This window comes from Pimephales promelas, chromosome 6 (assembly GCF_988280905.1).
Source record: "Pimephales promelas chromosome 6, fPimPro1.hap1.1, whole genome shotgun sequence".
NCBI classification, from domain to species: Eukaryota; Metazoa; Chordata; class Actinopteri; order Cypriniformes; family Leuciscidae; genus Pimephales; species Pimephales promelas.
The window spans coordinates 9230942-9243741 of NC_142774.1; the positions used below are offsets into that span (position 1 = coordinate 9230942).

At 36.9% G+C, this 12800-nt stretch overlaps 1 protein-coding gene across 3 annotated transcripts in view; it reads right to left on the reverse strand.

The window, feature by feature from the left end:
- The window catches only part of npnta (nephronectin a), a 47505-nt gene that overhangs the window by 16577 nt on the left and 18128 nt on the right, over positions 1–12800 (reverse strand). For 2 of the 3 annotated variants that reach the window (XM_039688745.2, XM_039688754.2), the window contains one exon: positions 9439–9531. In XM_039688745.2, coding sequence (XP_039544679.2) covers positions 9439–9531 — 93 coding nt within the window. Of the gene's footprint in view, positions 1–4680; positions 4774–9438; positions 9532–12800 lie in introns of all 3 variants that reach the window. The other variant, XM_039688726.2, reaches the window with a different exon arrangement.

The following is a 12800-nucleotide window of genomic DNA, read 5'->3' on the forward strand; positions in this document are numbered from 1 at the left end:
AGAGGTCAAATTTAAAAGGTCAATCCTTTTAAACCTGTGAGGCGGCGTCTGCTAGAAGAAGGTGAAGCCGCGGGCCACCGTGTCGGGACAGGCCCACCTCTGAGTGCCTCACTCCTCAGGACGCTACACTTTAACAAACCTGAGCTTTAGTGTCCAACACTCTATGTCTAACACAGAAATGAACTTCTTCCTTTTGACAACTCTGCACAACTCTGAAAAGGTCAACTACGCACTCATTACCAGACTTTAAATATTCTAAACTTTAAAGCTGTTGAACTAAAACACTAACCTTATACTGCCCAATATTTGAACCATAACCACCTTAAAACTGTAACTTCAGGACAGCAGATTGAGTAGCAGACCAAATAGGTAAATCAATAGAGCTATGCATTATATTAAAAATCATATGTATATAAAAAATAAAAAACATCACATTATGGGACCAATTTTTGCATGGATTCTTTATTCTCAATTGCTGAATTAGTGTTATTGTTACTAAAACTTAAACTAAAATTATTCAAAATAATTTGCATATGTTTATCATATATATCAGATGAAAAACAAAAACAAAATTGACATTTTTCAATTTTTTCAAAATTGAAATAAAGTGAGTTTAAGTTAAATAAAAAAAATTTAAAAGTAAATAAATTGTAGAAAATATGGGGAAAAAATTTCTAAAATGAAAAATTAAAGGTCATTTAAAATGTGAATAAATACTATAATAGTAAGCTAATAATACTAAAATAACACTGAACTGCTGATCTGAAAACTGTATTATTTTATATTTTTCACTAATTGTATTTTTTCGAAATTTTACACATTTTATTATTGAGGATAATTCATTAATTAATATCCAAAAGGAAAAGATTTTTTTTGTAAATTGTGTGTAATTCTCCCAAAGAAATAATGATTTACAATTTTATGTAAATAGTGAAACAAACATTGTATTTTCACTTAACTTAATACAGACATTTAATTTTATAAATTTTATAAATTATTATTTGATCTTTTTATCCTCAAAATTAAGTGATTGTTTAATTGTTTATCCTTTCCTCGAATGATTATTGCGTAGCACAAAGTAGCCCTCATTTGTTGATACAAGTAAGAGGTTTTCTATCACCAAGGCAAAGAAAAAAACGATATAGTTCAATCCGTGCTCAAGCATATATCCACATGGGCCATCAGCTGGGCTACATATCACTTACATCTCAATATCATAAGCTACACAGCCAGGTTTATAGGCCAGACACGTAGCATGATGCCTGCAGTCTCATTTGCACCGGACTGAAATAGATCCTCCTGGCTGGTGTACATGAATGTCTTTGGCATGGCCCAGTTCTGAGAGAATGGCGCCATCTTTAGCGGTCGGTTATGTGCGGAATGCATTCTAGAGAAGCGTACGCTGGCTATATTTGACAGGTGGCATAGATTTAAATAGATGAATCGCAGTGTATTGCTGGTAATTGGCAGTGGTGGGAGGTCACTTGACTGGGATGATTAGCAGAGGTGTGTGAGGACAGATACAATCACAAGCTATTCATCTTAGTCCACCTCTAGGACCAAAGCAATCTCTCAGTTTCAAAGTTGAATCAAAATCGAGTCAAAATCTTTAACACCGTTTTAAACCGTACAACATTCTTCTGTAAGTGCACATTGTAGCTCTGAGTCGTGATTACGCACTCCGAATTTCAATCCCCAATTAGGCTGCAATTCCCTGATGATTTTGGACTAACGTTGACCCTTTCATTGACATGTTCTTCGCTTGTGGATTTCAGCGGGGCATTTGCAACACTTTGTTAATAGAAACAAGCTGAACTAGTTGGAAATGTGGCAAGACACCTCTATGAAGTGTTATGAGAAATAAAAAGTCTTCTAGGGGAAGAATCAAATAGTGAAAGAGTCATAAGTATTGAAATACGCACTAGTATAATTCATCCTAAAAATATAATATTAAGATCAAAATATATAAATAGAACATTAGAGGAAAATTTCACCGCAAAAAAAAATAAAAATAATAATAATAAAAATTCACCCTCATGATTTCTAAGCATGTAATTACATTTATAAATATACACTGTATACGTATATGAAACACAAAAGAAGATATTTTGAAAATACAAAAATGCTGCCATTCAGTTTGCTGTCAAACTGACCAAAAATGAGAATTTCAGCTCTCCAGTAACATCAAAGCTAGCATGATGAGTCTTAAAATTGAAAATATGCACACTTTATCACATTTGTTGCATGGATATTATATGGTGTTTTGTCATCAGTTGAGCTATAATTCATATTCTTTGTACAGACAATTATTATTATCATTATTAGCACCATCATACATCAAGATTATAATTATTATTTAACAACAGCGACCTTTCATGTATCCTCCAATAAATATCCATTGCAGGGATAAGGGCAGGCAGAACATTCTGTCAAACGTCTGCTTTTATGTTTCATGAAAGAAATGAGGGAGAATGAATAATGACATCATTAAATTTTTTGGGTGAGCTTAACTATGAGCTTTAAGAAAAAAAATGTAATTAGAACTTCTTCACTATACCAAGTGATATCAAATCATCTGTAAAATCTGTACACGTCTATATCGCATGAAGTCTTAGTGGTTCAGGCTGTAAGTCAACTCTCTGAGCACAGCAGCGAGTTAACAAATACATTGCAGAAAGATGTTTAGAAAAATGAAGCAACTCCTGTTTCTGTCAACGGAGGGGAAGAAGAAACTAACCCATCATCAGAGAAGCCTCATTGGCCCTTTGCTAACTAAAATAACGCTGAAAACCGCAGAAATTAAATGTCACATTCCCAGAATAGCCATTCTTGACAGGAGACCGCTCTGAGCTGTAACACATGGCAAACTAATGATAATAATAAAAACGCCTAAATTGTCCAGTTTGGAACAGAGAAAATGGAGGGTAGGAGGTGTGAAGGTGTTGAAACCCACAAACAGAGTGCAGGAAGATTAAACAAGTTTACACTGTATAGAAAGTGTGACCGCAGACTATTTCTGAGTGCTGCACTTAAGCAGTAGAGAGAGAGGAGGAGAGAGAGAGAGAGAGAGAGAGAGAGAGAGAGAGAGAGAGAGAGAGAGAGAGAGAGAGAGAGAGAGAGAGAGAGAGAGAGAGAGAGAGAGAGAGAGAGAGAGAGAGAGAGAGAGATTAACAAAATTAATCTCTCTCTCAGATTAACAAGATTATTTACCAGCCTTCATACCACCCTTAAAATATTTACCATGGCAACCAATAATTCCATAAAATGCAGGGTGGATGGATTGGGATTGGGATTAGGATTAGGATTGGGATGGATGGATGGATGCGATTGGGATAGATGGGTTTGGGATTGATGGATGGATGGGATTGGATAGATGGGAGTGGGATGGATAGATGGGATTGGGACGGATGGATGGGATTGGGATGGATGGGATTTGGATTAGGACAGATGGATGGATGGATGGGATTGGGATTGGGATTGGGATTGGGATTGGGATTCGGATGGATGGATGGGATTGGATGGATGGATGGATGGGATTGGGATGGATGGATGTGATTGGTGGATGGGATTGGATGGGTGGGATTGGGATGGATGGATGGATGGAATTGATGGATGGATGGATGAATGGATGGGATTGGGATGGATGGATGGATGATGTATTGGTTTAGATTGGAATGGATGGATTGGATGGATGGATGGATTGGATTGGATGGGACTGGATGGGATTTCATGAATGGGTTTGGATTGAATTAGATGTGGATGGATGGATTAGATTGGTGTGGATGGATGGACAGGATTATATTGTGATGGATGGATGGATTGGAAAGGATTGGATGGATGGATTGGACTGAATTGATTATTTGATTGGAGATTGGATAGGAGTCATTGGACTGGATAGGATGGATGGATGTGTGGATGATGGATGGGATGGGATGGGATGGAATGGGATTGGATTGTGATGGATGGATGGATTGGATTGGAATGGATGGATGGATGATTTGATTGAAGATTGGATTAGACTGGATGGATGGATGATTTGATTGGGATAGATAGATAGATAGATAGATAGATAGATAGATAGATAGATAGATAGATAGATAGATAGATAGATAGATAGATAGATAGATAGATAGATAGATAGATAGATAGATAGATGGATAGATAGATGGATAGATAGATAGATCGTGAGGGCAGTTCATCTCATTATCCAATTACCATTCAATTACCTCAGAGGCAGACAACAACAACAAAAACAACAACAACAACATGACAGACGCTCTTTGAATGACAGGACAGTTGTTTAGGAACTGGAGATGGGCCTGAGATAAAGGAGACAGGCAGAAGTTTCAAAGAGGAGGAAAGCAGCGGGACAGCCACTTGAGTTCTTACGGAGAAAAGAAGTTCAGAGGAACTGACAGACACAGACAGGATGTGTGTGTAGAAGAAAGAAAGCAGGGTGAAACATAACAGCCTCTTAAAGGCTTTGTGTGTGTGTTTCTGCCAAGGCATGCATGGCTTTCTCCATGTCATTGCAGCCATGCCTGTGGAGGCTTTGGGGATCTGCTGAAAGGAAAGTCCTGACTCTCGCACCATGCACGTGGGCCAGAGGGGTGGCATTCGGGATGCAGGCGTCACCCGGAGAGAGTGTGCATGAAAATCACACACAGAGGATTAGCTCACCCTCTGAAGGCACCGCAATCGGCTGGTGGTCCATGGGAACAAAAACAGGAGGGTGACTGTGCCATAACGGGGCGATAACATAGCCCTGCTCTTCTTTAGGAGTGAGGAAAACAGACAGATAACAGCACACAGGACAATGTGGACAAAAACATGTATACAAATATTCCTGTAGAGGAGAATAATAACATTATTCAGTAAATAAAGATTATATGCAAATTAGCAGATCAAATAAGAATGCACTAGACATGCTTTTAGCTTCAGCATATTCTGAGCTAAACAATGTAAGACTGGGTTTTGATCGTGAAAAGTATTCATTCATATTTTATTCACCAACGTCGTCTTGGTAACATCAAAAGAGAGTCATTACTACGGACAGGGCATTTGTGAAAACTTGCGAGAAACTTTTTACGTGCACAGTGCTCAAACCTTACAATTTTAGGAATATATAATATATAAGGGACATTTCTGAGGTGGAAAAGATCATTATATTTCAATAAAAAATGAATAAATATTAAAATATGAATCTTTCTTCATATTCGCCTTTTGAATTTTTCATCAGAATGTATTACCACCTCTGAAATGACTTTCCTTTTTGCTCCTTCCAACCCCCATTCACATAAAGAGCACTTTTCACAATCCATTCCTAATGATAAAACTGAAAGTCTTGTCTGACATTATTTCTGGTCAAACACAGAAACAGAACAGACATGGGCTGCCAAAGCTGTTTCTTGTTGAAACTCAATTATGATTTGATGATTTCTCTGAAGGAAACATTACTGTAAGATCCCTCGTCTGCAGAAAATGGATAGGACAGATTCGTTGGATATAAATAAAAGTGGGCAGGTTTGGTCTCAGCTGCATAATTACATGGTGAGCACCAACCATCATGACTGGAACAATCCTGACCGCTTTTATTCTGGAACAGCTGATATTAGAGGATGAACAAAAAGACTAAACCTAAAAATAGTGGAGAGTGACTGAACGGTTTGGTATTTAAAGTGTTTATAGTCCAATGTAACCCTTCAGCTTTCAAACATACCAATACAGTACCAACAACTGTCTGTGATTGACACTGGAAAAAAGATGAGAGCAGGGAATGTCAGTGTTACAGAACAATGTCGGCGCTTTACAGCTTAATTATATGATGACGTAAAGAATCCCATATAATCCCCTCAGCTGTGCTTGGCTTTGTCCAACTCCTAAATATCACATGGAAATGAACAATGCTTTTCAAAAAACAAAACACGTTAACCGTTATTATGGCCCTGGCTTGCTGAAAATCAAACATTTAGACTTTGCAAATTTTTAAATCCATGGGTCAATATTATTTTTATGTTTGCCCTAAAGAGACTATACTATGATGTTAGTCCAAAACAGTTGTAGTTTAGCTTCATATGACTATTTTACATCCGTTTGCTGTTTTTTTTTCCCCTACTGAAATTTGTACAGTACCTACTACCCTACTTTGAAATTAATTTTTGGTATGTTTTAGAGAGTTCCCCGAACGTTCCCGAATGGTCCCATGAGGTTATTTTTTGGGAACCAAACAAGAACGTTATAGGAACATTCCATGTAGGGTATTTTTAGGTTCCATTTTAAGGGAACATTCCCTTAACCTTAAGGGAAAGTTCTAGGAACGTTCTGGGAACCAAAAACTAACGTTCCCAGAACATAAATTTGTTTGCTGGGTAGGTGTCTTTGTTTCTGCAGTAGTTTCAATTTTGATATTTTTAGGTCAAACCGTTTGTGTCTATCAGTCATATAATGGAGGTCTATGGTCACCACCTCAAAGAGCATGCACAGAGAAGTCCAAATTAAATTATTATGATTTAATGACTTGTAAAATTAGGTACACATTGATGGCCTAAGAAAATGAACAGTTTTTATATCGTTTTACCTCTTGTAACCTTTGTTTTAAAATCTTTGTGGCTGTGGTTACACGATGCAAAAAAACATGACTGATAGACAAGAACGGTTTAATCTAAAAATATCAAAATTGAAACTACTGTGGAAACAAAGACACCAACAATCGTGGATGCCCTTGAGGTGAGCTAAAACATACCAAAATTATTTTCAAAGTGAACTATCACTTTAAGAGGTGAGCATTTATTTTCTGTATCTGCTCTCTCAGCCTGACCAACTGAAAAAGGCGGCAAACTGTCCAACAATAGGTTTAATCAGACTAAAAAGTGTACATTTATGAGCCAACCCATTTGATATCTTACTATTTTGCCAAATCACTTTAGCTTGAGACTGGAACATCGATTTTAGTAATAAATGCCATGTGCACCAGACCATTTATGCATGATGTTAAAAACAATTGCTTTAATAGCCATTTCATAAACTAAGCATTTGACATAGGCTACAGAGAAGTGCACCCTGGATAATGCATTTTTAAGAACAAAAAGCAGGTTTATCTTCATATCTGAAAGCATTTCACGATATCTGATTCGCCATAATGGATTCCTGACAGATTCCAGTAACAGCAGGTAAGCAGATTCTCATTAACAGAGACCTCCTCTGAAAATTAGCATCTTATTAAATTGATTTGATCCACGGAGAGGCGAATGCAGCTCAGTGTCATTTGACTCCTAAATGGATTAGCGCTTTAATGAGTTTATTTGTTCAGGGCAAAGATGCCCATCTGCCTCAGATCATCTCCATGACAGTGATGTTACAGTGAAGAGCAACAGCAGCCATTGGCAAAACTGAGTATCAAAGAAGACGAATGCTATTGTGCTTTAAAGGGATAGTTTACCCCCTTGAAGATTCTTCTGCTGAACAAAAAAAGAAGATATTTTGTAGAATGTCAGTAATCAAACAGTTGATAGACCCCATTGACTTCCATAGTGTTATTTTGTTCCTACTATGGAAGTCAATGGGTGCAGTCAACTGTTTGATAACCATATTATCTGTTTAATAAACTACCTTTTTTTCAGTCAAAGATGCTCTTCTATCAGCTTAAATCAGTCGGCCCATTCTCCTCTGACCTCTAGCATCAACAAGGCATTTTCGCCCACAGGACTGCCCCATACTGGATGTTTTTCCCTTTTCACACCATTCTTTGTAAACCCTAGAAATTGTTGTGCATGAAAATCCCAGTAACTGAGCAGATTGTGAAAAACTCAGACCGGCCCGTCTGGCACTAACAACCATGCCACGCTCAAAATTGCTTAAATCACCTTTCTTTCCCATTCTGATACTCAGTTTGGAGTTCAGGAGATTGTCTTGACCAGGACCACACCCCTAAATGCATTGAAGCAGCTGCCATGAGATTGGTTGAACAGGTGAGTGTATATGCAGGGCCTAAAATTAACACTCGCCAGCACCAAATACGACTACAAATCAACATTGGATTGAGCTCTCTTTCACATCTTCTTGCACTTGAAAAGACATATTCAAACAAAATGATGTCAAAATGCCCATCTTGGCGAGTATCCTTGTAAACATAATCATTTATGTTTTAAAGCGTAATCAGTTGACAAATAAAACGCATGTGTATTGGATCTGTGCATTAGCTCTTAAAGTGACAGCAGCCTAATAATCCTTCTGCTGTTTTTGTTTTTAATCAGAACAAAAGTTGTGTGTTAATCAAACAACAAAACACAGAAAACAATCACTCTACTCTTGACTGAATAAATTTTGTAACTTTATATTTCATGGCTGGTAAAAAAATATTTAAGTCAGAATGGCAAAAAGTTAGTTTTAGGTATGATATTATATTTATTAATATTGCGATTGTTAATACAAAAATAAACTAATATGTAAAACACATTTTGATTACATTAGGATTAGTATAGAGCTATTAACAATCAGCGTCTGCATTGCAAATGATCGACTACGCTTTCACAAAGGATTCAAAATAAATCATGAATAACATTAGCAATTATTACAATATCTTATAAAATACAAGTGATCGGGTGTTTTGTGTGGTATAATTCTATTTGCATGTTGATTGTTTTGTTACAAATAATTTCAATAAACAAAACCAATTAGCGGCTTGAAAAACACTCCAGTCAGTCACACTGAAAACTAAAAGCATGATTATTTCCACCTATCATTTTAATATGCCACCCAGGTGTCAGCGCAAACCAGCACCTGTCAAAGTTTGAAACACGCAGGACAAACAAGCCCTCGGCATGACCATCATCTGTCATTACCTATAAAACCCATCAGATTCGTTAAATCGCTCTTGCCACGGAAGCCAAGTGAAGCTGTTATCTGTTGTGATGATAAACCCATTTCCACCCAGTCCAGCAATGCTAAAGAAGTTTCATCAACTTGACAAGAAACCATGTCGCAAGGGAAAACCGAAAAGATTCTATTCCACATTCCAGAGGGGATTGTTTCTTCTTTCCTTCCCGTCTTTTAATTACACCTTCTCCCTTTGCCTTCTTAGGGCACAGAATCCTCAGTTTAAATCTCCCAGCCTTCTCCTCTCAAATGAAAATGTGCTGTTTTAAATCAGGGGTTATCTCCGACGCCAGCGCTCTTCTGATGAGACAACTACAGACAGAGTTTAGTCCCTTGGCTCTGTTTTATTTTCGGTACAGCGCTCTTAGTTCAGTAATTGAGATATTATCAGTTTAAGGGAAGCCCCACATCCTGAATCACTATATCGCTCAATACAACACAGATACATTGTTTTATGTTATATCTACATCCAGAGGCCTTTAACTTAATGCAGGGGCAAATTGGTGCTTCAGAATGGAAAGAGAGATTGATTTAAACGTAATGTATGCACACTTCAGCACTTACCTTGGTTGCATGTTTTTCCTGTATAACCTGGATGGCACTTGCATTTGTTGGGACCCACGCATTCTCCATGTTTGCATCCGTGCTGACATACCGCTGTAGGCACAAAGATCATCAGTATCATTTTACTCCATAGTCAGAGTCTATGTAGTATAGATATGGAAACACGTAACATAAAAACAGCTTTCAGTTTCAGTAAAACCACCGTTCGCACTGAGGGAAATAAGTGTCCGTGCGATTAGACCTTGAGGATATTGTGGTGAGAAATCCACAAAAACATTATTTTGGAACGCTGGCCCCCTACATCAATAATTCATTGTTTGCCTTGGTCATTTTAATGAACCGAGTGTACGGTCCACCTCACTTCTCCTTTATGACTCATTACATCTCACATTTGGATTGGGAAGCAGCCCGGAGCTGTGCAACATCAGAAACATTTTAGATCCGAGACAAAAGGAAAACTCCAATATATTTTAAGGTAAAATTATACTCAAGTACTGAGTCATATTAACTACATGTACTTACTATAGAGGTACGGTTAGGGTTTGGTTTAGGGTTAGATACTTGTAAGTATGCATAATTTACTGTTATTACAATAGTAAGTACATGTAGTAACGTGTAACCATGTAACCTTAAACTCAAGTTACTGAAAACTCAAGTTACTGCTTCTGACATCTTCAAAATAGAGACAAAAACATGCAAATTTAAAGAAAAAAAAACAGAAAAAAAATGTCACCAAAATTACCCTAGTTACTTGATCACTTGCATGTGCAGGGCCAAGCCAGAATACTAAATGGTCTTTTAATGGTCTCAACCATTTTAATCAGAAATCACTGGTCAGGAAATTAGCAAGAATTGCACGAATACTGTAGATGAAGTGATAGAATGATCTTTCTTGCTGACAGATTTCTACAGGAAGAAGAGTCAGTGTTGTTCCACTCGATGTTAAAGGCTTCAAACAGCTCATGAGTTGAAAAATGTCTCCCAGTTTGTTTGAGTTTAATTGCCAATAATAAGCCTGATGGACTTGTTCTCAAACCACTTCTCCTCATTGTCTTGTTAAAAAAACAACATCTGATCATTCCTCTTTGTGAAAAAAAGCCATTCTGTGTTATTCTCCTGTACTCTAAAGCATTACAGTAAATGACTTTTCACAGTGAAGAAACTCACCATTTATTATTATATTTCTCTGCAGATTTCTGAAGACAACGCTCTGGAGCTTCACTATGCAACGTGTGTTTCATTGTGATTCAAATTTTGACCAATAGGTTGTTGGTAAAACAATTAAAAACTTAGTTTTTAGTCATTTTTTACTTTTTTTTATAGACCTCAATATAAATATATATAATTTATTTGTATGGGATTTATTTTAATTTTGTGTTTTCCATTTTCATTTTACTCAACGTTTTAGTAATTTTGTTGTTTTTGTCAATTTTATTTATTTAAATGACATTATTTGTTTTAGTAAATTTGCTTTGGCAACAAGTTGAAATAAAGTTTATTTGTAAAAAATGTCTAATATATTTCAGCTAACATTTATTTAGTTTCAAAGTCCCGACCCTGGCTGTAACATTAGGCTGGACTATAGGGCGCTTTATACCAGAGTCTGCAGTCGGCCGATACTAATTTCCATTGAAAGCTTTGTTGAGTCTCCAATTATAGAGGCCAACCACAGCTATTCATTTTCCTCACTGGTGTGAAAGAATACGCTACAAATACTACAAGAGACATGAATGAGAAAGATGCTACTGTATATAACCCCTTGTCCCCAGATGGTGAAAGCAAGACTAGTGTGTACTACACTCGAAAAAATGCTGGGTTGTTTCAACCCAAATTCGGGTAAAATATGGGCAAACCCAAATGTTGGGTTAAAAATGTCATAATAAAAAAATGAACAGTTGAAAGTGAAAGCTGAAGTTGGTTTAAAATGTTTAACCCAACATTCGGGTTTGTCCATATTTGACCAGAATTTGGGTTAAAGCAACCCAGCATTGTTTAGAGTATAGAGTGTAGTGATAAAAGACACACAGATATCTACTTTCAGACTGTTCAAACTGCATGAAGGCGGAAAAGCATTAGCCCACTCTGGAAAAATGGTGAGATAAGAATCAGGCCGTCTCATTCCACCTTATTAGATTGAGAAAGCTAATCAAAGGTACATGTTGACCTTGCTTTTAACCTGGGTTAATCAATATAGAGGGTAGACAGTAAAATCAAACCGCACATTTAAAACACGTTGGCCCTAATTTGGTGGTAAACCCCAAGCTGGCCGAAGACAAACAAGGAAACCGTTAGAGTTCTCTGACATTGAGAGTATATCCGGGCGGCTGCCTTATCTCGCGAGCCAGACTGTTATCAAATGTGATGAAATCATGGATTAATCCTGGTGGGACGCTGTGTGATCACAGGCAGTGGTTATATTTTTAAGTGCTGACGAATGAAGAGCTTAAGGACAGGGCTTTAAAGGGAAACCTATCTGCCGCAGTCCGGTTCAGAGAAATGCCGACACTTGGAACACAAACCACCGGCGAAACGGGCCAAGGGAAGTAGGCTACCCGTTATTGACAAACCACATCAAACGGTCCTGCTGGCTTCAAAACGCCTAGCTCCTCTCTCACCACATGCGCTCCTCTACCCCTGGAGACTTTCATTCTCGGCATAGCATACCTATCAATCCATGCGCTCTGATGACGCATGACCGGATGGCAGCTTCAAAGCAATATGTCAGGAAGTGTTACTGGTGAATTTCATGAAAATAAGATTCGTAATAAGGCTCACTGAGTATTATAAAAACTAATAATGATTTTTTTTTCAAGCAGGAAAAATCAATAAACTTTGCAGAAGCACATCCGCACCATTTCCTAGTGGTTTGTGCCACTAGGTCGATTTTTGTTGTTCATGGACGGACATAAAATTGTATTTAAAAATATATATTAAACATTAGCTTTAATATTTAAAATCTTTTTACTTATATATATATATATATATATATATATATATATATATATATAGGTTTCACAATAAGTAACTACACTACAATATCCCATATAAAAATAAATATATATATATATACACACAGTTTTAGTGAGTAATGGAAATTATTCAACCCCCATTGCAAATCAGGTATATTGGAAAAATTTACAGACTTTCGGCTGCTTTGAAATGAACAAATAAAACAAAAGGCTATTTGGGCTATTCCATCGAATGGGTGACATTTGCTTGTTGTAACTCTTCAAAAATAAACTTTCTTTTTTATCTTTTTCAACATTGAATCTAATACTACACATATTTAACTACTCAAAATGTGTACTTGTCAATCTCAACTATATTTTTTTACAAGGTTTAAGCAGAATATGGACGCATGT